Source organism: Pelodiscus sinensis, chromosome 11 (assembly GCF_052426305.1).
Source record: "Pelodiscus sinensis isolate ZL-2025 chromosome 11, ASM5242630v1, whole genome shotgun sequence".
Lineage (NCBI taxonomy): Eukaryota > Metazoa > Chordata > Testudines > Trionychidae > Pelodiscus > Pelodiscus sinensis.
The window spans coordinates 7,345,094-7,371,215 of NC_143062.1; the positions used below are offsets into that span (position 1 = coordinate 7,345,094).

At 55.3% G+C, this 26,122-nt stretch overlaps 1 protein-coding gene across 2 annotated transcripts in view; it reads right to left on the reverse strand.

The window, feature by feature from the left end:
* Positions 1–26,122, reverse strand: part of CACNA2D2 (calcium voltage-gated channel auxiliary subunit alpha2delta 2) — a 413,205-nt gene that overhangs the window by 267,064 nt on the left and 120,019 nt on the right. For both annotated transcript variants that reach the window (XM_075939506.2, XM_075939507.2), the window contains exon 3: positions 22,756–22,872. In XM_075939506.2, the coding sequence (XP_075795621.1) occupies positions 22,756–22,872 (117 nt within the window). The remainder of the gene's footprint in view (positions 1–22,755; positions 22,873–26,122) is intronic.

Here is a 26,122-nt window from a genome sequence, read left to right on the forward strand (position 1 = left end):
TCCCAGCTACAAAGACCCAGCAGTCCCTAGCCATGGCGGCGCCATACCCAGGAGATACGCAGCTCAGTGCAGAATGGGCAGGGCACAGCAGGAGGGAGCAGACGGTGCTGTGCACATGGCCACAGGCTCTGGGAATACAGCAGAAGAGAAGGACAGACTAAGATGGCCACTGTTACATGGTGGTCGCAGTATCCTGTCAGGAACCGCGCTGCGTTGGTATGACGACCTTAGGGTGGCACCTCAAAGCTGGTGGCCATGACAGCCGCCCTTCCCTCAGGACACATAAAAAGCGGTTCGTCTCCTTTTTGAAGTCAGATACAAAACCAGGAGTCCCATGCCTGACCACAGGCTGCATGTGGGCGGGGCAGGGGTCCAGCTACTGGGTGCTGGCTGGCGGGTGTGGCACAGAGGGAATCAGCAAGACGTCAAGCCGACAGCAGGAGAGGAACAGGAAACATGCCCCTGAGAAAAGTCTTGCAAGAGCATCTGGCGCTGCGTGCCTACTGGAAAGAAGCTTGGCCCTAGGAGCAGAGAAACTGCCCCTTGCTTGATTCTTAGCATGGCCCCTGGACTTTGTGGGCATTCTTTGCCAAGAAACAGGATGGCCCCAAAGAAAGCCCTGAACCATCAATTTCTCCCCCTAGCAGAACCAACCCATCACCCCTCGACCACTGGCAAGTTGCTCAGGTCCAAAAAGGGGCAACGGTGCACGGTGGTTCCAGACCAAATTGCGGGAAGGAATCCTGGGCGACCGTGCTCTGGACGAACAGTCCTGCCAGCCAGCCCCAATCACTACAGTTTGAGCCCTGGGGCAGGTCCCTCTTGCTCCGCAGGAGCAGCTGGAGTGGTGTCCATCAGTCTCTGGTCAGAAGGAAAAGCCACGGCAGAGTGGACGTTTCCCATGCCCCCAAGAGGGAGCCTGGGCTTCCAGAAGCAGCAAAGGAACCGCGCAGGAAGAAGAGCTCGTGACAGCGATTTCTGTTAAACGTGCAGGTTCTGAGGAAGAACCCCCCTCCAGCCACAGGAGCCCTTGGAATGAAATGTAACCTTCCCTGGAGTCCGCCACGTGGCTCCTCCTCTCTCTGGGCATCCGCTTGTGTCCTGGCAGGGTCAGTCTCTCACGGCAAAGCCACCCATCCTCCCTCCGGGAAAAGGGCAAGATGGGAGCAAACAAGAGCGTAAGTGGGATATTTTCTAAACCTGGAGAAAAAGACTGGGGGGGTGGGGGGGGGGGGGAAGAGAGACTTTGTGCTGTGCATAAACCCTGCCCCTCCCGCTCCCCGCCACTCACTCCCCTCCCTTGCAATGTAAATTGCAGCTGCCAGGCCAGGAGAGGAGGCACTCTAGAATTTTTTCCTCTGTGCTCAGGATTAGGTAAATTAGCTTTCTGCAATAACACATCCAATCAGTCTCCTTCCTTTCTGCCTCATGGGCTACAGGCACTGGGAGGCGGTGGCAGCCAGCTTGCAGATTTTGCAGGGGGGAGGTTAGGAAGCTAGTGTTTCGCTGCAGGGCCAGGGACATTGCAAGCCCTGCCCCAAAGGGCTACCCCCCACACACACTTGAACGCCGCACTTCTCTGCCCAATCAGCACCAGAGCCAGGCCTGCCTCTCACAGCAACCCCAGGACAGCCAGGCCGGGTCCAGCAGAATGCTTCCACTCTCCATTTCCTGGAAGATACCCAGCTCCTCGGCCGGGGGTGTGGGAGAGGGACTCCACTAAGCCAATGCAGCAGCAGGTGTGGCCCCAGGCATGGAAGCAGAGTGCCAGAGAGCGACCTGCCAGGAAGGCCTTCGCTCACATCCTGCTCCGCTCTGGAAACAGGCGCACTGAGCACGGCAGGAGTTCAGCTTTGCGCCACCTCTCCCGAGCGTCTCCTTTCAAACTTCTTCCTCCCTAGGAATGTAAACCAGTAAAAGCAGCAACATTCAGGGCCCATGGTGCTTCCAAGCTTTATGGGGTCCTGCCGCAGCCCAGGGGGCTGGACCCCCTTCCACCTCTACACTCACGTATTCTTACATCTCTGGAGCCCAACAACCATGGGCTTGTGAGGGGCCCAATCCTTTACAACCCCCACCTGGATCCTATCCACATCAGCAGGTCTGCTCGTGCAATTACAGTGCAGCACGTGCTTCAGAGTGTTGCGGGATCAGAGCCTCTGCGGGCAAGGAAAGCCTGGCAGGCCCAAGGAATCATGACGTGGCTTTCCCACTGGTGGAGGAAGGGGCTTAAGAAATGGGATATCGCAGAGGCTAGGCAGGGGTACCGACCCTGCAGAACTCTCTGCGGCGTGGGACTGGTACCCTAGCAGGGCCGCCGCGCGGCCACAGTGCCAAGGACTGCAAGCACGAAAGCAATTCTCACCCCCTGAAAACAGATGGGCCTTGCCAGTGCCGCCAGTCCAACACTGGAGCCTCGTCACTTTGCACTAATGGGCTGGGGGAGCCTTAGCACAGACCTTGCTAGGCTCTTGCCAGCCCCTTTCCCACCCCACCCTTTCTAGCTGCTAGGGTGGGTGGGCACCAACTACCTTCTGGCTCAGGTGGGGGTTGACCAGGCAATCGACTGGGGATCTTAAATTGGGAAATACCAAAGCTTTTGGCCTGATCACACCTTACCTTGAAGGGAAGCAACAGAACTAGCAAGCCTGCCCCAAAAGCAAAGAGGAGGAGGGTTTCTGCAGCAGATTCCTAAAATGGCAAAGCCTGCGGCTGCAGACACAGAATCCGTGTCCACAGGGACCAGGACAACAGTGGCTTCTGTGACATTCTGCCATCCAGTCACACAGGGACCAGCGATAGCAACGTACCGTCGTGTCACCGCAGCCATGGCAGTGAGTCTGTATACACAGTGCGTGGCTAAGTCCCCCGCTGCAGAGGAATCCAGTGCAGTGCGCCCAGAACACCAATGCAGACACTGAACATGGCAGAGTGAAGCAGGGGAACCAGCATTTCATCTGGATGGCTTTTGTCTGGGATTTATTTTAGACAAGACCTAAAAGACCCTCGGGGCGAGCGGGGAAGCCTACAATATGACCAGGTGGCATGAAAGGCGTGGGAACCCCAGAGTTTCACTACTATTTGCTGAGGCTTTAAGCAAGCAAGAAGGGAGGACACCAAACCTAGCGGCCCCTTTAAATGAGGGCCAGGAGGTTCATTCTCGGGGGACGGCGGATGCTTCGGAACGAGCTCTCCCAGTAATGCAGAGGGCGAGTTTCCCGTTGAAATGATTCGTGTTTCTATTCCCTAGTCGGAGAATTGCACATTCCTACCAACAGGCTGCCAGAGACAGTTAACAGTGACCGGACGGCATGATGGGAAATCAGTAGCAATAGGTGGGCTTTGTGTTTGCTTGCTTGTATTCCAGGCCTTTCTAAAACCAGGCCTTATGAAGAGAGGGATCCAACGGGCTGAATGTTGCCGCCGACAGGCCCCGCTGCAAGGCCACAGTGCAGGGCTCATTAGCTTGGACCTATCTGAGCCACACAACACATTTGTGAATGCAGCGCTGCACTGGGGAACTCAGCTCTGCTGTGGCCGAGACTCCAGAGGCCTGGCAGAAAAACGCACTTGGCTGCATGTACCTCATAACCCCGGGACACAAACTCCTGTGCGGCAGGCAACAAGGGGCGCAAGGCCAGGGAGGGCCACACATGGCCATACATTGGCGCCAGACATCCTCCTCCGCCCCATTGGACACCCCCGCCTAGCTCGCTAAAGCAGGGGCTGAGAAGAGACCTCCAGCTCGCTGCTAGGCACGGCCTCACCTCCCACACAGGACGGGAAATGTAAAATCCTCCACAGAACATGCCACCTACTTGAAGCCACTCTGAGGACTGGGAGGGGTCTGGAGCGGAGGACCTGTGGGTTTTGTAGCCGGTCTAGAGAGGGCTCATCCATCAGTTCCTCCCGGGGCCAGTCCACATCACTCTCATCATAAGTGCCCACAGCCTTTGCCCCTGGACCCGTGGCAGGCGGAGTGCCTTGGCTTTCCTGGTACAGCAGTAAAAGCCTGAGAAATCCCCTGCAAACCTGAACCTCAGGCAAAAAGCTTCAGGTTAGAAACAGATGGGGCCAGGTAGTCAAGGAGAATTTACACCCTTGACCTCTGCCCGGCTCGCCCTGGCCAAGCCCCTTCCGAGAAGGCAGAGCTCCAGACGCCGCCAGGCCAAACTGCACGACAGGGTGGAAGTGGTTTTCAAAACCGCAGAGTCAGGAAGACTCAGAGCATGGGCAGGTCCCGTGGGGGCTCTCCACCATTCCTTGGAGCCAAGGTGTGGCAGCGCATCGGGGTTCCTCCGATCCTGCACCCCCATAGCAGCAAGAACGGACTCCGCCAGCCAGTAGAACAGGGGGGTTATTGCTTCTCCAGGATACAGCACAGCACAGACGTGACGTGGTTACAGGAGTCTGGGCCAGGATGCCTCTGCCCCCTTGAGATGGGTCCCTGGGCCCTTCGATTCCAGCCCCCTCCTTAGTGTGTTTCCTTCATGGTTCCAGCCCAAGACTCCCTCGCTCCCAGTCCCTGCCCCTAACCAGGTGTTCGTCTCCACCTCCCTTCCTTTGTCTCTCCCCTGGGGAAAGAGCCTTGTTATCAGGTGTCTGGGCTTAATACACCTGTGGGTGAGTCAGTGGGAATCAAACATCAGCACGGGGGACACCTGATTACGGAGCAGACAGCCCCCCCACTACGTCGCACAAGGTTATTAGTCAAATTGCATCCCAATCATGGGCTCCCATCGGCGGGCAGCAGGCTGCCCCACAGCCAGGCCTCGCCAAGTCCCGAACACCTTCAGCTCCCATCCACGCCAAGGGGAGTTTTACAGTTCACTTCAATGGAGACGCAGCCTGGACAGCGCTGGGGCCTTTAGAAAATGCCACCTCCCTATTTTGCAGGCTCGTGTCTTACACCAGCCACGGGCAGCACAACTCTGGCTTTTATGAGCTGCTGTCTGGAAGTCTGGCCTTGCGAGGCCGGGCCTTTCTTTGGGGAATTTCAGAGCACTTCCCCTTTGCTCCAGTAGCTCTGCAACATGCAGTCAACTCCAGCACCACCCGCACACTTGGAGAAAGCCACAGAGCCAAGTGTTTTGGTCACAGAGATACACACCCAGAAGACTTATCACACATAAGAATGGCCGTACTGGGTCAGACCAAAGGTCCATCTAGCCCAATATCCTGTCTGCCGACAGTGGCCAGCACCAGGTGCCCCAGAGAGGGTGGACTGAAGACAATGATCAAGAGATTTGTCTCCTGCCATCCCTCTCCAGCCTCTGACAGAGGCCAAGGACACCACTTTTATCCCCTGGCTAATAGCCTTTTATGGACCTATCCTCCATGAAATTATCTAGCTTCTCTTTAAACTCTGTTATAGTCCTAAGAATAGTGATAGAAATGTAGCCGTGTTAGTCTGGTGTAGCTGAAACAAAATACAGGACTATGCAGCGCTTTAAAGACTAACAAGATGGTTTATTAGGTGATGAGCTTTCATGGGCCAGACCACTATTTGATCTGAGGAACTGGGTCTGGCCCACGAAAGCTCATCACCTAATAAACCATCTTTTTAGTCATTAAAGTGCTACATAGTCCTGTATTTTGTTATAGTCCTAACACACTTTAACAAGACCTCAGGCGGCTCCCTCCAATAGGCAAAACAAAAAAATCTATTTGGAATATTAACAGAAGCTGCAATGGGGGAGGAAACACGCCGCAATGGGGGGGGGGGGGGGGAGAGATGGTGCCACAAATGGGGGAAATGCTTCACCAGAGAGGATACTGGTACATTTACGTGGCCAACCAAAACTAGAGCTGCAGAGATTAGGTCTCCGCTAAAATTCTATCGAACTTGAGCTTGTGCCCGTTTCAGCATTTCCAATGGAGGCTGTGCTCCGTAACACCCTCAGACAGCTGATGAGGAGAGATCCTGAGCATTTGCAACATCACTGAAGTCAGCCGGAGCTTCCGGTGCTTAACACCACTAGAGTCAGTGTCCGGATTTGCATACAGCTCAGAGGCAGCTCTGAATGAGAACAAGGTAAGGCAAGTCATGACTGGGCATGGACCTCAGGGCTTCCTGCTAGGAGCTGGCTCCAACAGTCCCTCTAGGACGATCTCAGTGAACACTCCGATTCTAGTAGCCCCAGACCAGCTTTTGTTAAAAGCTATAATAAAGTAAAATTGCTGTCCTAAATATTACTAAAGCACTGGCTGGCATGTTTAATAAACCTTTCCATTTGGATAAATTAGCACTCATCTGGCCAAGTGCTGAAGAGCTGTTACTTGGGGGAAAATATTCAAGGCGCGGAGTCCAATTTAAATAATTATCAGCATATTTCTGCTCTTACTGTTTTGCTGCAATTACTAGGAGATTGATGCAGTCTGAGCGAAAAGTGTCTTTTGTCTGCATGTAATTTATTGACCCGCATCTCAGTCAAGATTTTTTGGCCCATTCATTCTACTACCTCAGCTCATCTCCCAGTAACCAAAGAGGCCTTTACAGCCAGAGATCGCAAAGTCAATAGCCACCAAGCTATTTTTATCGATTTTGACAGGGACCCTTGACTGATCAGTCACCACCTACTGCTCTCAACACTGGCTAAGCCTTAGATCAGAAATTATCCTCCTGCCTCTGCGGGCTGATTCAGAAGCAGACATTCTATCAATTTCCCACAGGGAATCAAACCACTGGTCCGGCTAGACAAGCACCTCACCTTTGGCATGTCGATGACGATGCATCAGCCTTGAATGACAATCCCCCATCGTGAACATAGCCCACTGTACTATCATGAAATCAACCAGACCATCACACATGAAATCAACCAGACCATCACACAAACCATCCGTGATAGCTAACACACTGACACTGACTTCTAGTGGCAGGGAGTTCCACAGGACACCGGCATAGCAGGATGTACCAAAGTTTCCTAGACCTACCTCGTGCATTTGTCACAGTGAACCTGAGTGTCATTAAAGGTCACTTACACAGTGCACGAAATAGGTCTACTCTAGTTCCACAGTCCGTTCCACAGCTAATTAGTCAGACGGTCATCCTCCCTCACTTCAAACCCTGCATGCCCGGTACGCTGCACAGTCCACACCGCGCTTGAAGGCCTGTATCTGTGTAAAGAGAAAGGGCAAGGGAGAAGAGAAAAGGGGCGCATTCCAAAATAACTCCCTGCCACCAAACCAGATTTGCATTCTGCTAGCGCTCCAGCCATCTGTGCCTTATGGCTGCTGTAGCTAGGCAAGAATCCCTCTAGGGCACATTCTGTGAGCCTCACGCTCACCAACTCATCAATCCTTGGCTCCAGTCGAACGACAAAACTTACAACCAGGCCCAGACGCTCTGCTCAGGTCTAATGGAAGCAGCTAAGGAGCTGTGATCATTTGATGTTTTCAGACGATAGCGGTGACGCCTGAGGCCAGCAATAATATTACCATGAAATAAATCTGCGGCGATATAATTAGCAGGGCTGCTATTACAGCCCGGCCTTTACTGCTGCTTGACGTACAGGCGTAAGAACTGCTTAACTCGGGGGTGACTGAGGACCTGGTTTGGACGGGGAGGGGGTGAAGGGGGAGACTGTTCACACGAGTTTTCTCTATGACATCAATGGGGTACTACACATCTCCGTGGGCTTATTGTGGGGCTGGTTCTACAGAACCTTGAAGGGTTAAATGCAGCGTTGGCTTTCCAGGACCTCAGCAATGGCTTTCATTCAAGTGCCTACTGCACCAAGGACAGATACCAGAGTCTACCACGTCACTTCTAGCCCCCCTGAAGGAATGTACAGGCCAGGCACAAGGTCCCAAATCTAATCTGGGAGCTTCAAAATCTTGACCAAATTATCACATTCATTCCAAAGATGCTTTGGGAATCAGAGGGAGAGGGAGAGGCCGCGGGGGAGGCTCCCTCCCCCACTGCACGGCTGACCGCTTAGCCAGAACTAGCAAGGAAATACCTTTTACTGGCCCAGCTTGCGTGAGTGAAAGGTCCCGAAGCTTGAAAACTTGTGGCCTCTTCCACCAGCAGAAGATGGGTCAATAAACACTACCTCGGTCACCCTGTCTCTCTCGCTCCCGGACCCACACCACTACAACAACACAACCAACATGTGGTTAGGCCAGGGGTGGGGAACCTAAAGCCTAGGGGCAGGATGCAGCCCCTGGCTTGCTTGGGTCTATCCCCCGAGGCTTAAGGCCTCCTCCGATATTGGGGAGCCTCAGCCCTCTGCCACCTCTGTGCAACTCCCAATCCGACTGATTTCTCTGTGGGTCAGCAGCCCCCGACACAAAAAAGGTTCCCTATCCCTGGGTTAGGTGGTTATTTTAAACCTGGCCTCTCTACTTACGGATCAATCAGTCATAGAACAGCTTTTTTCAAAGCAGGTATGTTCCCATGCCCATCAAAGGGTGACAACACCCAAATGGCAGTGTTTGGTGTGCCCAATGGGGCTCAGACCCTGCTGGAGTAACAGTCAGTCAAACAGGGAGAACTGTAATATGGTGACCAGTTTAAAAGCGAGGTGCACAGTGTTTCTCTTAGAAACACCTGTGGCTTAAAAAGGGAGACTTTAGGAGCAGTTGGGAGTGGAGTCAAGGTACAACGCAGTATCAGGTTACAGGCATCCCAGATCGAGGCTGTCTGTTCCCCCAGACCCATCTCCATTTTCCAATTGTTGTTTAGTTGCACTGGAGCACATGGGCCAGGGGTGCAAAAACAGGCAGAGAAAGGAGCAGAGCAGGGTTTGGTATACAGGAGGCAAAGAACAGCAGGACGCTATTATACAAACAGACTATTTCAGGGTGATCGTCAACGTTTAAAACCCAGACCTGACACAAGAGCATTTGGATCATCATTTACGTCTCGTGGTTACAGGCATGACAGTGAGACTGTGGAGATGTGGGTTCTATGCCAAGCTCTACCACACTCACTATGTGAAACTGCTCTGTGCCTGAGTTTCCCCATGCGTGAAGTAGGGACAGTCCACCTCCACATTGGAGAGCTGTGAAATTTAATTCATTCCCACGTGTGAAGTGCTTTGAGTTTCTTCAATTAAAAGATGCTTGACGAGACAAAAAATATTACCTCGAGGTTGCTTTCTTTCAGGGCACCTGACCTCCAAAGTGTCTGCCTCAGCCCTGTTTTACCTGTGTAATATCGAGCTCTTATATTGCTCCCAACACTGCTTCTTGATTCTCCTTCCGCTTCCTGATTCTCCTTCCGCTCATGAAGTCCCATTCACAACCTCTGCAAAGCTAAATCGCTAGATCCTAATTTTCACCCAGTTACCTTAATGGCAACTATAAAGGTGATGGGAGTCTCCACTGGGTGTGGAAAGCATGTAGTGAACATTGTGGAGTCTTCGTGACCGTGACGCCAACTCTTCAGATCTTATTGCAACATCTGAGATTTCCTTTAAAACCACAGATCCTGCAGTCAGGTGACTGAAACTAAATAAATGTTCACATTAAAAAAATGTTTCTGGCCCTCTTCATTTCAGGAAGAAGAAAAGCTTGAAAACATGACCCCTAACGAAGCAAACAGATATGGGAAACTCTTGTAAGCATTAGCATCAACAGACGTACCAATCTGCACCTTCTAGGGCGGGTTCCAGGACTGTGCAAATGTACCCTCAAAGGCTACTCTTATGCTGCGGCCAATGGCAGCATTACTACAAGGGTCTTTACCCATGTAGCATCTGCAACCCCAGTAGCTGTCAGGGACCGCAGCCCTATTCGGCCATTGCAATTCAAGTTTTTCAGTATCAGAGCAACCTAACATCTGGGACCAGTGCATCTGGTCACCCTATCGAGGAGACCAGAGTGGAAACGAGGCTTGCTCCTGGGAAGAGACTTCTGCTTCCACCAACAGCACTAGCCTTTCCGGGGAGACATGTGACTATGTCGGTAGATTCACTGCTCGAGATTCCTCCAACTGGGCTGGTATTAGAACATAAGAACGGCCAGACTGGGTCAGACCAAAGGTGCATCTAACCCAGTAGCCTGTCTGCTGACAGCGGCCAACACCAGGTGCCCCAGAGGGGGTGGACCGAAGACAATGATCAAGCGATTTGTCTCGTGCCATCCATCTCCATCCTCTGACAAACAGAGACCAGGGACACCATTCCTACCCCCTGGCTAATAGCCTTTTATGGACCTAACCTCCATGAATTTATCTAGCTTCTCTTTAAACTCTGTTTTAGTTCTAGCCTTCACAGCCTCCTCTGGCAAGGAGTTCCACAGGTTGACTATGTGCTCTGTGAAGAAGAACTTTCTTTTATTAATTTTAAACCTGCTACCCATTAATTTGATTTGGTGTCCTCTAGTCCTTATATTATGGGAACTAATGAATAACTTTTCTTTATTCACCCTCTCCACACCACTCAGGATTTTATATATATATTTATATCATATATAGACTGAGCCGGGCTTACTCCGTGGTAAGCTCTACCTACTGGTTTGGTAGGCACCCAAAGGCCTGGGCACGTTCAGGGCTGGGCAGCCTATTTTAACGCAAGCGTCCTTATTGTGGCAGTTGGACGGTTTCAGTCCTCCGCAGGAAGCAGACCGTTTCTTGAAGCTGGAGCGTGTAGGTTTAGAGTCGGCTCATACAGTAGGTGGAGGCAATTTACATACTTTCTGCTGGAATTTCATTGCCTAACAAGGACTGCTCTTTCAAGAGCCGATCACAGCGCTTGGCACTAAACTTGCATCACGTTGATACGATCTCTTTAATGTTATCTGCAGCTCGTTATCGCAATTGTATGTGCAATTTACATTCTTGTCGGCTTTTTTTTGTATTAAGATTTGCGAGATACCTAATGTAGATATCTCGCGCATTGTTCCCATGCCACTCAAATGCATAATGGACACCAGCTGCCCGGAGAAAATGCACCAGCTTCCCGTGTCGCTGCCATGTTTCAGGCTCATCCCACAAGGCTGTGTCAGACAGAGCTGTGGGCATCCCAGCCCCCCATCACTTGCATGGAGAGATAGGAGGCGGCGGCTGTCAGAGTTTAGCAGCAGCGACAGAGTCAAGCCAAATAACAGGGACTCTGCAAGCTGCCTTCCTGCAGTACTGAGACGCTCTCATATTCCTGACTGCACCAGCCTCTGCGATGCCAATTCAGGGGTCACCCATACGGCTCTGCCAGTGCTGCTCACTTGCCCTTCCTCTTCCAGCCCTTCGCCTCTCCTAAGCAGAGATCCCAAATTCACTGTCACTTGGGCCACGAGGCGGGACTGGAACCGAGCTCAAGACCCTAAAGGCGAATGCCCCCAACCTGCACAAAAGCCCATGGTAATTCCAATCTCTAACGCGGCTGGCAGCTCCAAGGTTGCTCATCAAGTGCAGAATCCAGCTGAAACACCCTTCTCTGACCTCAGTTCCCGACCAGCTCCGCTCTCCGTTTCTCACTGCGACACGGAGCATGTGAGGACCTACAGCCGTAAGTCTGATTTATCCCCTCTGTGCTTGCATGCGCCTCGACTCGGGCAGACAAGCATGGAGCTGAAGGCTGTCTAGCAGCCGTACCCAGAATGCTGCCTTGGGGAGAGCAGGCAGTCGCTGCCTTGCGCCCTGGGAGGGAGGCAGGAGAGATTGAAGCTTTGAGCTAAAGTAATGGAACTTGGTGGATGTTTCAGGAAGCTGCGTCTCAGGCAGAGCCGTTGGTTTTTGAAGCTGCAGCTTGGAAAAGGACGGGGCAGGAATGTAGGCTCCAACACAGTCGTGCCTATGCAAAACGATCTCAACCTGCAGCGCGCCAGCTACTCCAGCCCTAGGACACCACACCCCTCCACCGAAGTGCCTGAATCCCAGCCGTCAGTTCCGCCAATTCACTGCAGCCCTGCATTTAAAGCCCCATTTGCTCCCAGCCGCGACTGCCCGTGATGCTGGGTCCGACCCTACGTTATGCTCAGTACTGACACTGCATAGTTTACACACGTTAACTAGCATGAATGTGTTAATTAACACTAACGTGTAAATGTGGGTAAGACAAACATCCACAGAACTGTGCAACAACAGAAGCCAGACAAACCCAGGTCCCAAGGGACTACAGAATGCTTTGACTGGCTGTGTCCAATGTCTCCGCTGATAAAAACTGCTCAGTGCCAATCTGCATCTAGGGGAATATTCATACCTGTGCAAGACTGCAGGGTGTTTTCCTGCACAAAAGCTTCTCGGGGGTTTAAGAAAAAAACAGCAGCAGTAACACTGATGCTCGGGTTTGTCAGGTTTTCAATGTATGTGGATTGTTTGCTTCAGCATTCTATAGCTGTTGTGTTGCTGAAAAGGATATCGCCAACCTGAAATTCAGCCCATTAAAACCTATTTTTAAGAAAGCCTGGTACTACAGCAGAGACAAAGCCTCAGAAACAACGTGAGAAAGGGAGTCATGTAAGGGAATCTGAAAGAGCGACAGTGATAGGTTGTGACAGCACAGCGCTCTCACATACCCCCAGTTTAAAAAACTGCCCCTCTTTCTGGTCTGTGAGTTTCAGTGATCTCTGGGGCCCTTGGAACAGGAGGAATGAAAGTTTGCAGAGGGAAGTTTGGTTTTTAAGCTGCTGTGTCCCTGAAGCCCTCTGTAGGCGGAGTGCAGAGATACAGGGTCTGACCCTCATTCCCCGACTGTACTACTCTGAGTAGCCCGAGAGAGGGAGGATTTATAACCCTCCCCCCACATCCTCTGTCATGATTATGAGGGTTAGCCAGCAGCCTGGGGATTAAGGGGTTAACTACTCCTAGCCAGGTGGAGTGACCAGTAGGAATGTAGGTGGGACTTTCAAACTGGGACAAAGGAATTTGGGTTTTTTCTTTTCTCCCTTTTGTCTCTCTGGGTGTGTTTTCTGCAGCTACAGAGAGGGACAAGCATGTCTCTCTCTCTCCAAGACACCATTCTTCATTTTCTGTAAGTAGGGTAAAGTTTAGGTAGTTTCGTTAGGCTTTATTGTTTTAAGGGTTGGGTATGGGATCTGAGATCTGGCACTGCTTAAGAGATGTTTGGCTTTTCTTTGTAACTAAGTTCTAGGCCCATGGAGTTTCTCCATGAGTATATTTTGTTACCTTCCTATCTAGTCATTATGCTTGCAACAGGAATATTGTTGTAATAATAAAAGTTCTTTCTTTTCTTTTCATTAACCTGGCAGTGGTTAATTGTGTGCCCTGATTTTTATTTTAGGGGTGAGATTTCCCAAATGATCTTTCCCCCGATTTCTTTATCAATATTTGGGTGGTGGCAGCGGAAGTTTTATTCCCAAGATCTAGGTTTTTAAGATTTTGGGGGAAGTTTTATACCAAAGCCTGGTAGATAAGGCCTTGGGGTACACTTGCTGGCCCCCACTTCTGCATTTATCATGCCAGAGTGGGGAATGAGCCATTACATCCCAAATTCCTTTGTCCCAGTTTGAAAGTCCCACCTACATTCCTACTGGTCACTCCACCTGGCTAGGAGTAGTTAACCCCTTAATCCCCAGGCTGCTGGCTAACCCTCATAATCCTGACACCCCCGCTTATGGCGCCCACCTGCTGCCAGTGTAAAGAGGCCACACGGAACAGGCCAAGAGCCCCACAGAGTTTAGAGTCTAACTTGCACGCAGAAGCTGGGGGACACAAGCCAGAGGCTGGGGCTCGTGCAGCCAGGCGTGAGCATGGCAGGCACACAGGTGTCAGACTCCCCAGTGTAGCCCTTCCAGCCACAAGCAGCGGGGCTGCCCCCACAGAGCAGTGTCGGGAGCTCAGCACCCACCCGCGAGTCTGAGGACGGCGCAGCCAACAGAAGCGCGCTCAACCTGCCTGCATCATACCGGTCTCAAGGGAGACGGCAGTGTGCAGCAAGCACCAGAAAGGATATTTTAGGAGCACAAGGAAACACCGAAGCCCAAAATAACCTAAGCCAAGCCCACAAGCACAGAGAGCTGGACGGCAGGGCCCTGCGGCAAGTGACTGACTGCAGAGCAGCTCCGCTCTTTGATCAAAGCCGGACGTGAGTGGGGATGCAAGAGAGAGAAGAAATCAGAAAGTAACTACCTGCCCAGGGCTAGCGAGTCACACCTGGGGAACTGGAACCCAGGAGTCCCCGAGCCTCCGGACTTTGCTCTACCCACTAGAAAGCGCAGGCTTCTTGCTCTGGAGCTGGGATGGAGTCTCCCACCCCAAGCGCGCTACGTATAAACCAACAATTCAATCTACAAAAGCCGAGCGCCATGTTTGACATGCCTTGGAGTGAGACGCTGTATATTCATCCATTCTTCGGCAACATCCTCTCCCAGCCAACAGCGTGGGGGGCTCATGCATGTACCTACAAGGCTCGGAAGCATTTTCAATATGGAGACGTAGCAGGCGGCTCCCAACCTATTCCCCAGGGCACAGCTCAAACGCGCCCTGACTGACATGGCACTCAGCGGAGGCCGCTCTCCTGACCCACCTGGAGTGAGCTGAAGTACCTGAGTCTCTTCCAGACAGGGCACATGGTGCCGCTTGCCCCATCGCTCAGGGCCCTGCAGGTGCCACAATGGAAGGACACGCACCCTCCCATTTCTCTGCAGCCTCCGAGCGTGCTGAGCCACTTCCAAAGTCTTAAAGCAATCAGGGCTGGGCTTCTGCCAAGCGTGAATGGCAGAAGACAGGACAACGTACGACAGTCTGCATGAAAGGGCACGAAGCCCTACACGCTGTTAGCATTATTAGAAGGCTGGTTACATTGCTCTGCGAATGGGCCCAACACCGTTCTGGCAGACTTGTTACAAGCCCCAAACTGCCCCTGATTAGAAGAGACAAGCTCCCACTCCGGTGCGTGCGCATTGTTCAACTCCATTGCTGCGACCTGCGCGTCGGAATGCCAGACTTGGGCGATCGGATTCCAACTGGCCTCCTGGGTCAGGTCCAGCTGAGGAGCAGTGAGAGAACGCAGGGGAGAGAGGGAGAGACCAGAGACAGGCACACATGCAGGCCAAGTAAACAAACAAACACACGGAGCAAGAGTCCGCCAAGATTTGATTAGGAGTGAATTAAAAACATAATTGAAACCGAAACTACTACCCAGCAATTAGGAAGCAAGTGGGAGAAGGGACAGATTATCACTATTAATTAACCAAGCAAGGAGATTACACCTTTCAGTGGTTTGCCTTTTCTGCAGCAGGGTATTTCCCCCGCCCCTCCCCACCTTCTTCTCTCTTAAAAGACAAGTGCTGCGCAGAAGCAGCTAATTTCCAGCGTCGCAGCTGGGTGTTTCCGCTTTGGGTGGCCCGTCTCAGCGGGATGCGTGGGTGCCGTAGCCTGGCCACGTCTAAAGGAAACATTTCCCCACCATGCGGAAGGACAGACAGACTTAGTGGACAGGGCTCTGGCCTGGGACCCAGGATATCTGGGTGTGGAGTCTGTCCTCTGCCTGCCCTGCCCGAAGGTCTCATGCTGGGTAGAGCCCAGGGCCTGCATCTGGGGGAGGGGGAAGCCGCCGTTCAGACCCGCATGCAAAGTGCATGTGGCTGGAGTCCCAGGAGCCCAGCGCTCCGGTGGACTGTGGTTCAGCACAGCCTCGTTCCAGCTCCAGGCGGCCTTCCTTGGTCACTGAAGCAGCAATGGCCCCACCACCTTCTCTCCACCAGGGCCAGCGCCTAGGCGCGTCCCGAGGGGGCAGCTCTGCTACCAATGCACATCTGGCTCTGCTGACCAGGGAGATGCCTTACAGCAGGGCCACCGCCCAGATGGGGAAGCTCAGAAAGTCCCGCGTGCCTTGGAGGGCGAGGGGAGCAGGAAGTCACTGTGCTCCCGACCCTCCTGAAGCCAGAGAGGAAGGATGCTGCAGGCCCTGAGCCTGGAGAGCCACAGGACAAATGGAGCAGGGCTCTCGCTGGAGGAGGAAGGGCAGTCCTATCGCCCGCTGGATGGGCCCAGCCAGCTGTGCCCGAAGACCACGCTGGGCACAGACACTCCGGGCACAAGTCGCAGAGTGCCCCAAGGGAGTGACAGACAGAGCCCGAGCCAGCGCCCCACGGAACAGAGCCAGACTGCGCACCGGGGCTCAGGGCCACCCAGGACGAACTGCTCCCCACCCCACAAGCATCCCGACTAAGCAGCTCCCATCCCTGGAGAACTCCCTGGTGCCAGGTTCGGTAATAACGCCCCAAAGCCCTGCAGTCTCCCCCCGAGGAGTGCAAACCACTTCCTAAGCCTTAACTGCAGATGAGCAGGAATACCCTGACGGGGAGACCGAGGCACAAAAAGTTAAGGAAGTTACCTGGTTCCTCCAAGTGTCTGGGTGCAGCCAGGTCCCCAAAGGCCTAGTCATGTGCTGACACCACTAAGGCGCTGCCCCCTCCCAGGCACTGCACAGCCTGTGCTGCCAAGCCCCATCTTTGGCACGGGAGCAGGAAAACCCGCCCCCCAGTGACGGGTGCTCCTACAGCCGCGCCCCCGGAAATCTCTGCAAGGAGCCCTGCAAAGGCGTTTCAAAGGAGACTGCCCCGGACAGAGCTTTGCTCCTGCTGCCTGCGTCTCGCCTGAGGGTCACGTGGAGCGCCAGGCGCCATCTCCCCCACGCCGCAGGGCAGTGTGGAGACCTTCGATGGCCCATGCTGCGAGCCCTTCCAGCTGCCTCTGCCAGGGAGGCCCTGTCACCAGAGCCCTCCCCACGCACCGGAGACCCACAGGGGCTAACCGTGCACAGCAGCACCTCCCCTGGAGCAGCAGCAGGAGGCAGACGGTGAAAGCAAGCATGGCATCGCGAGGGGCAGAGGGGCGAGGGAGCGCCCGGGAATCGGAAGGGCACAGGGCTCATTTCACTGGTCTGCCCCAGCTCCCTGCAGGTGACAGGAAACAAACAGGGCTCCACCATACAGCAGCCTGAACTCTTCTACCTTGCCACTTGAATTCCTGATGAGAAGAGGCCTCCCATCCAGCCTCGGCTACTCTCCCTGCAGCCCCATGCAAAGCCTTGGGTGGAGAGAGACAGAGGCGCCAGCTCCAGCACAGGGCTGCTGCCCAGTGCCTGGCTCCCACAGGTTCAGATCTAGGGATGCTCAGAGGCCCCGCTGGACCCAGCTGGATCACAGGGAAACGGAGCTGGGACCTGGACCATCTACTGGCTCTGGTCTCCATCTCCCATTGCAAGCCTTCCGGGCCCAACAACATCAGAGGGCACAGAGGTTTCTCTCTCCCTGGATTGCACGAGATGGGCTTCTTTCGAGCAGGAGGAAGAACACTGACACGGCCAGCACTGTTCAGGCAAGTGTCAGGTATAAATAACTCATCATAGCCCAGGGTAAGCAATGGGACGTACAGCTATCATGAGGCAAAGCAAATCATCCGTGGCTAAGCCGTGGAATGGGAACCAATCAGCAGTCGACCGAGCTGTCAGAGGACTGCACAGGAAAAGCCCAAAATGAAGCCCACAATGGAAGCTTTGCATCCTGCCGCTTACCCTCTAAACAGGGGTGGGAGGAGAGATTCAGAGCCAGATACTAACTGCACACCCCCGTCCGCCCCTTGCTGGTTCCACACGCACGCAGATGCATGCAAGCACGGGGCTTTCATGGCCCTGAGGGGAGACAGTGCCCTGCTTTACCACAGCGAGTCGAGTGGAGCTAATCAGCAAGTGACTTTTCCACTGGTGTCTGACTTCACACAGAGACGCTCTGCAATCAGAGAAAAGGAGGCTGCGGCCACAGCCTTGGGGCCAGATCCTCCACTGGGGCAAGCAGGGATAAGCAGGGGGGAGCGCGACAAGGTAGAAATCAGGCGCTGGAGCGGCAGAGCCTCCCGCGTCTCAGGGACTTGCCCTGGCAAAGAATCGCGTCTATCACTGCAATTAAGAAATATTTCCCCTGTGCCACTTAACACCTCTGGAAAATGTCAGTGGCGGATCAGCTCTTGCACTGATGCTTCTGAAATCTGCCATCACTCACGGCACGCCCCCGCTGCCCTCCTCCCTGTGCCGTGCTGTGCCTTGGCATCTGCAGCACTGCTACAGAAGCAAGTCTAGGCCACGGCAAGCACTTCAGTGGAAGGCAGCCACCGAGGGCAGGTGGAGGAGGCCACGAAAGCGCCACAAACAGCTGAACACCAAGCGACTGCGTGCTGTTGTGATCTGCACCTCCAAGCCGCTGCCTGAATTTGTGCGCTGGGTCCCTGCCCCGGTCAACAGCTCCTCCTGGCCCCATGGCACGTGCCTCCCTGGAAGGAATCTGATCATGGGCACAGAGTGACATGCAACAGGCCCGGGAAGGACCGGCAGCAGTGGCACTGAAAGGGTCACACTTCCAAGAAGCAACCCCGCCCAGATCTATCCACAGCCAGGGATAACACAAATCAGATCCATGCAGTCAAGTCAGTTTTTCTCCCAAACTCTTCTGCAGGCAACGAAGACCCAGCCTCAGCAGCGCCCTCGCAATACAGCACGTCTGGGAGGCCTCTCCTGGCCTTGGCCAGTGCACAGAACAGCCCTGGGACTTCAGCGACCGTGCAGCCATGGGGAAGGGACCCCGCCTCCCCCCTCCTCCCGCAAAACCTGCTGTCTCCAGTATCCTCACCAATCAGGGGTTCCCTTGGAGCTCCCCTGCCTCTCACACGTCACCCACGGAGCTCGGCAGGGCTTCCCGCGCAAAGGGTGCCAGCAACACCCGGCCTCCATGCCTAAGAGGGATGGCCCCGCCCAGCCTGGGCCTGCACACAGAGGGCTGTCAGCCAGGCTCACAAAGCCAAAGAGCAGGGGGAGGGAGACAATGCCTGCCAGCCCCCTACCCCAGCGAGGTGTTCAGCATGCCAGGCCCCCGAGGACAGAGGCTCCGTAGCTTCGCTCACCCTCCCCTCCTGCAGCCGCCTCCTCTCCCGGCGCTTCTGCCTGGGCCAGAGCAGACACGACAGGGAAAGCGCAGCAGGAGCAGCGAACACGGGGCAGAGCGGAAAGCAAACCCTGCAGAACCTGGGCTGGGCTCAGGCCGACGCTTCGGGAGGCCCCTTGAGCTCTGGAAAATCCACAGCTGGCAAAGCTGCTGGCAGCCGGTGCCTGGCGGGTGCTCCACCACCCGCTCCGTTCCCTCAATGCACGCAGAGCCGCCGACTCCACGCGGACGAAGTGCCTGCAAAGACTTGTTCAGCTGCATGTGGAAGGGGGAGCAATGGGGTCTCCGGACACTGGCGCTAGAAGGGCATGGGACACAAACGGAGAGAGGGGCAGGCCAATGCCAGGCCTCTCCCACACAGACGGATTACTGGACCCAGTGGGTGATGCGACAGGTCCGTACCGGAGACCTTAGGGGCGAGGCCACAACCAGACTCCTCTCCACCTCTGGCCCGTCTTGGCCACCGGTCACTAAGCACGCCCACGACCAGGGGGCCCAACAGCCTCACTGGGCCCCCGGGGAAGGCGCAGCACTGGGGCTCAGTGCCACCCAGAGCACACCTCACCTCCTCCAGGCAGCCTCAGTGGCACTTGACAGCGACCTAAAGAGCCTGGGGCTTCCTGGTAACAGTGGCTGGGAGCCCCAGGCCCTTTTGAACTGCTGGGCCCAGAGCAACCGCCCACTTCCCGTCAGCCGACCTGCCCAAGACGCAGCACCCGAGCCTGCCTGGGTGTGCCCAGATCTGGGAAGGGACTTGAGTGACAGAAGAGGAGAGACCTTTTATTTTTAAAAAAGCTCCCAGAGCGCCGAGTGCCGAGACTGGCACGAGGCAGCAGTGACATTCGGGACTCAAGAGTTGATGTGTTGAGCCACGAGCAAAGCACCTGCAATTCCCCAGAGAAGAGTCAAAGGGGCAGTGGGACATGAGGCATTAACGCACCATCGGCCGTGTGGCAATCGCTGACACCTCCACCCTGCTGCACCGGTCGGGGGAGACGTCTCCTGGGCAGAACCAGGGCAACTACAGAGGTTTGAATCTGACGCAGGAAAGCAACCAGAGCCCTCCATGCTGTTTCCCTAGGACTCATCGGAGGTGGCTGCGTACGTGGTGTCCTTTAGCTCCAGCCAAGTAGGATACAAGCTACTAGCAGAGTCACTCCATCCCCTCCAGCCTGCGCCTCCTCCCCCTGCCGCCAACACTAGGAAGCAAGTGCAATGGTGCCTGGGGAGCCCCTAAGAAAGTGAACACAGGGTGGAGATCCCCTAGCACTGGAGAGAGAGACAGCTTTGGCCTGGGACGCACTGACGGCTCCCCGTGTCCGGTGCCAGCGCACCTGGAGGGAACAGGAAGGATCTGCAGGCAGAATGCGTCCTGTCCCACAAGGAGACAGACAGAGATGGGGCAGCGTAAAGAGGAAGGGCAGCTAAGGACGCAGCCTTGCGGCTCCCGTTTATCAAGGGAAGCGATCGCCCTCCCACCCCGCCTTGCTCTGCAATGAGCATGGGAAATCAGAATGGTTGGGGGGGCCACAGCCCTGCTGCAGCCAGAAGACGGTGTCAAGCCAACGCCCCCAAAAGTCTGCACCAAGTGTGACTTCTTGTGTTTAATCCTTGTTTCTCTAGGGGAGGTGCGGGGGGGGAGGGGGGACTGTAAATATTATTAATAAACCCTCTGAACACAGCTTAACTTTCTTTAATCAGGATGCATTAATGTTTTGCTTTGAAATTGGGAACAGCAGGCTCTTTGATGAATGGGCTGAATCATCATCTCATTTGAATGTGATTCCTCTCCAGTGCCTCTGCACAGAGTCCGAAAGGCAAGCGTGTACCCTCCCGGAAACCCGGCGCCCCGAGGGGTGTCCTGCGCCGCCCCCAGCAAGAGCACCGAGAGGGGAGGGGACTACTTCTCCAGGGGGGAAGCACGGGGGTGCCATACAAGTTGTACTACGCATGGCCTGGTGCCCCCCCACTCTCACTGACACACGTCAGTCACGCTCGACTCAGCCGCTGACAAAATCGTTTAAGGAAAATCATGGTGGCTTCCGTGAGTCACAAGGAGGGAGGGGTACATTTCAGCAAGAGGATGCAAGTGGAAGGGGAGCTGAGGCAGAGGAAAACGTAAGCTGGGGATGAGGAAAAATGTCCTGGGAGAGAGCAGTCGCACAAGGCTGTGTCTGCACTAGCACCTTTGGCAGTCGGGGGTGTGGACGGCACTAGGTCTGCAGGAGACCTGAGCGCGGCACCGGTGGGCCACCGTAAGGCCCGTAGCGAAGACACGGCCTGAGGCTGCGGCGGACACCCCAGGGGCAGTGGTGGGGATGCTGTGGCCCCGGGACAGCACAGGCTGGCACCGGCAGGGAGAAGGACTGGAGGAGCCGACTGGTTTCCCCCAGCCCTAGATTCTATTGCCTGTCACCGACCTGGCAGGAGAGACCGAGAGCGCCTACTCAACTTTTGCAACCAGATGTATGGCCAATCAAGCTGGCTTGGAGGGAGATGAACCGGGCAGGGTCTCAGTCTGAAAGTGCCTGCTTTGCAAGACATGTTCAAATCAGGGTTTGAAATCCAACAAAGCCACAGCCCTGGCTAGGCACGAGCCACCTCACCAGGCCAGGCACTGGCCAATGTCACTTAAACCCAGAGAGAGAAACAAGCCTGAAGACTCCTAAGGTTAAGTCCCTCCAGCACCATCCGGATCACTGGCAGCCTGAGCTAAGATGGGAGATGCACAGGAGACCGGAAGGAGACGGCGACAGACCCCACAAATACCCTTACCCCGTGTGGTCATTCCCTGGGCTAAGTCGTTCCCTGGGAAATTCTAGCCTCTTCTACTCTTATTCCATGCTCAGAGTAGGACCTGAGCGCCTTGCGCCCGCGCATTGAGCAGCAGGACTAACATCGGCACAGGCTTAGAAACCGGCCGGGCACATAGAGCAGAAGGTAGCGAGGCTCCAGCTGGCATTAGACAGACGGCGCTGGTAACCCTGGGATGTTTCCTGTGGCCCCGGGAATGAGAGAAAAGCAACGCAAACACGTGAAAGACGAGTTATTTGGGATGGTCCTTCGCGGCTGCGGGAGTTATCCGCAGGCCTGGGGCCAGCCCCAGAGAAAGCTCTGTCTTGTGCTCTCTTGGGGAGTTACTGTGTAGTCACGTGGCACAGCACCGAAAGCCTGCATACAGTCTGGCCTGTGCTTGCCGTCCGGCCCAGATAGAGGGCGACCGTTGAGTTCTCCTGTGGCACCCCCACATCCTTGCACCATGCCTCACCCACTGGTCCCGTTACCTCAGCTGCAAGCCCATGTGGGCCGGCATTGCTACCGAACCTGTGTTCCCAGGCACAGGAGCTTCACCCCCCACACAGCTCCATGGAACCAAGCTCTCCCGAGGCGGAGACAAACCAAGCAGCTTCCACTACCCCCAGGCGCACGCTCGCTCTGTTCTTCAAAACTCAAATCCTCGTGTCCTCAGCTCAACTCACTGGAGCGGCACAAAAGCTCCAGACGCTGAACAGGATGCAGAGAGGGGGTCAAGTTCGAACACCAAGGTGGCACCATTCAGCGCCCTCGCCCTGGCACTAGTGACATGAGCTCACTCCAAGAGAAACGGGCCTGAAAGGGGACGGGAGACAGATGCCCAAGAGGGCAACTCAGACATTTCTATCCCAAAGGTGTGGACAATTAGGCGCAGGCATTACAGGTGGCAGCCCCTTCAAGCACTCGAGCTCTCTCTCGGTAACACCTTCCGGGAGTTGGGATCAGGAACCGAGTTACTTTCCCCCCTTCGGTAGCTGGGGAGAATAGAGTGGCAAGGCTCAGAAGCCCTCAGAAGCCCACGTCTCTAGCCGGAGCAGCACCTCTCTTGTTGATCCCAACCATACCGGAAGAGACCAGTGCACCAGGCAGGGCCCTTACCTTTAAAGCCCGGACTTTCTTGGCTAACAGGCTCTCAATGTCTCCTGCCACTTTCTCCACTAACTTCTTGGGGACGTTCTCCTTGACCTCGAACAGGTTCCTGTTGTCATTGTAGATCTAGTAAAGGGAAGAAAAGAAAGAGGGTCACCACTGCAGAGAGGCACAGGACATGCAGCCCTCCCGTGCCAAGGGGTTTAGTGCACGGGTAAGATAGGGACTGTGGGATCTGGGGACCCCTGGCAAAACTGGTGTTGGCTGTCCCACTGCTCCCATGGTGGGCAGGACTCAAACCCACACCAGGGGAGATTTAGCATTCAAGGGGGGGGGGGTGCACAAGGCCTGGAGCTCATCCCTCCGAGCTTTCCAGCTTCCTCCCTTCCCCAGCAGAGAGGTCTGGGGCCTCTCCTACCCTAAGGCCTGAGACATCCCAGTGCAATGGCCGCCCATCCCACTGGTGACCCATAGGTGCTGCTGTCAAGGACTCCCTGATTTTCTTTCACCCATTCTCCAAGTGTCCAAGCAAGGCCCCAGGCCCCGGTCACAACCCACACTCCGGGTCTCTCTTGCCAGACCAGGCGACTGCCGCTCCCTACAGGGCCCACAGCACCACAGACACACAGGCTGGCAGCAGATGGCGCACAGCGCCGAGTCAGCTGGGGGCCGAGGGCAGGTTTGCCAGCTGGATGGGCCTAAAACTGGGATATAACCAGGGACTTCCCCGGTCAATCTGGAACGGGGCCAGCCAGAGCTGGAGAAGGGCGAGAGAGAAGCTGCTCTGTGGAGATACACTGAGCCACCCCTCTGGATTTGTGCAGCTTCAGCCTTGCCCCTGCGGTGTGTTCTCCCACAACCCGCGTCAGCATTCAGTCCAGAAGGAGCCCACTGAGGTTCCACGGAGCCACGCTGGGGATGGGTCTGTCCCACCCACCAACTGCTACAACAGCTGGCGTCCTCCTTAACCACACTGACACGGTTGGCATTAGGCTTCAGAGTCAACAGCTTCCAGTCATCTCCACAGCCGGGGGGAGGGTGGAAATTATGCTGAAAGCGTTCCCAGCAGCTCTTGGGGTGACTAACTCCACTCTAGCAGGTGGCTGTCCCATGCGTGGCCATTTCTATCTGAGTGCGTAATCCCTCGCTCTGCCCACACCCCCGTGTCCTCCCCGCATGGCGCAGTATACCATACAGCTTTCCTCCCCCCGAGTCCCAGCTCTCCCACAGACAGCAGAAAATCACCCGAGCAAACCCAAATCTGTGCAGTTCCCCGGCCACAAAGCCAGCATCATTGCTCAGGTGCACTGCTTAGCACCTCAGCCCCCTCGCCCCACGTACAAGACGGGGGGCTCGTTGTGGCAGGCAATTCTGTCTTCGCGCCTGCCTACAAAGCATCTAGCACACGTCCGGGGCTACAGAAAGGATCGTACTGTGCCTTCGCCTTTGGCACGAGGGATGTTAGATCAGTTAATTGAATAGTCGAGTAACCTCATGGATTCTTATTGGTTACTCGACTATGCTATAGCTCCCGGGGTGGGGCTGGCAGCCAGTGCGCTCTGGCCCCGCTCCCAAGAAGCCCCTTGCCACCCTGTGCTGTTATGTCTCTATCAGAAGCAGCAGCTGGGATGTCAGGCAGGAGCTGGTCTGCGAGGGGAGCCCCTCACGAACTGGCTGCCTGCCACCTTGTGCTGCTGCCTCTAATACAGAGCTACCAGACCCAGCACTAGCTGGAGCTGAGCCGGGCTGCCTGCCCACCCGGCTCCTAATACACTTTAAATGCAGAGCCACAGCGGGGGTAGGTCCCGGATCCGGCACAAGCCAGGACTGAGCTGGGCTGCTGGCAAGGGGCGGGGGGAAACACGTGCAGTCTGTAGCATTAACCCATAAGCTTTTGCTTACGGGTTAATCAACAAGACTATTACATCCCTCTTTGGGACATCAGTTCAAACCTAGGTCTGAGCGGCAGCAGCAGCCACTGCTCCAGGCAGGGATCGCTTCTCACTATGTGTCTATGTGACATCTAGCTGGGGAGGGAAGGGCCTCTAGGCAGAGCCCTGCAAATCTGTGGCTATCTGCTTTATCTCCACAGGTGTCTGCATCCACGGATCACTGAGGCACATGCAGATACAATTCAGTCTCCACGCAGGGCTCTCCCTCTAGGTACTCCTGCCATCCAGCTGAGAGGTCTGCAGTGGCGTGGTGTGCAGCACTCAGGCCTGGTCCCTCCCCAGCAGGCAAAGCACACACAAAAGATACCAGGCTGGCCCAGCGCTGGCAGCCTCGGTGGAGAAATGAAGGACTGGCTGGGCCAGAAATTCTCTCTTACCCCTCCAGGGAGGGGCACTCTGACCAGCAGCAGCCTAGAGAAGAGCAAGGAAAGCGGGCGCTTGAGGGCACCCCCTGAGGGTGGTCTGGCAGTGCTGCACCGCTAGAGAGGTGTCGGGGCAGGGCATGTGGGGCTACGCTGCCCAGGAGCTAGCGAGGGGGTCAGGGTCTGAGGGGACTGGCCAGGGGCCTGACAAATGCCGTGTCCCTCTATGAAGCGGCAGGGGGCGAATGGCCACTGCTCGGGCAGCCCTCTGTGTACAGCCAAGGGCTCTGGCCCCAGGACAGCCAGGCCGACACCTCCCACTGGCGCTCTGCTTTCCCAAGGGCTGGAGCGAGAATCCTGCCCCTCACGCCAGCACCAGCAGCAGAAAGCCAAGAACAGGCTTAACCAGTCGGACAAACCCCAGGCCTAGCGCAGAGACAAACCCCGAAATGGAATGTGCCTAATGCTACTGGCCAGGGCAGGGCAGACCCCAGCAGCACTGTCCAGCCTGTGGCGATCTTCCGGGCACTCCTACAGGACAGCCCAGCAGACAGATGCAGACACCAGCTCCCCAGTAGCTCCACTCCCTCCTACCCCCACCCCAAAAATCTGAGCTGGAGCATGAAGCAGCTTCCCAGAGGACTGGCAGCTCCTGATAACCGGAAGGTAAATTTAAAGTGTTGGAATATTGAATCCCTCCATGGCCCCCCTCCCACCTTCCTCCAGGGGCAGAGACCAGGGCTTCCACTAGCGGAGGCTGCATGTGCTGCTTTCTTAGGCTAAGGCAAAAGATGCTTTTCCCCGCTCCAGAGCCCCTCCAGGATCAGCCCACAGGCTCCCAACTTGTTCTCTCAGACCCTTGCTGTAACTGCCCTTCTAGGACATGTCTGCTTCCTCCCCTCTCCTGTGCTGCTGGTGTAGTCCTGACAACGGCCGCCTGGTGCTGGGCTTTCCCCCAGAAACACCATTCCAGGACCGGGCCTTACTCCCAGAACTTGGGGGTGGGGGTGGGGGTGGAGAGCGTCCTGCCCAAAGAGACAGAGTTTCAAGCAAGGTACCCTA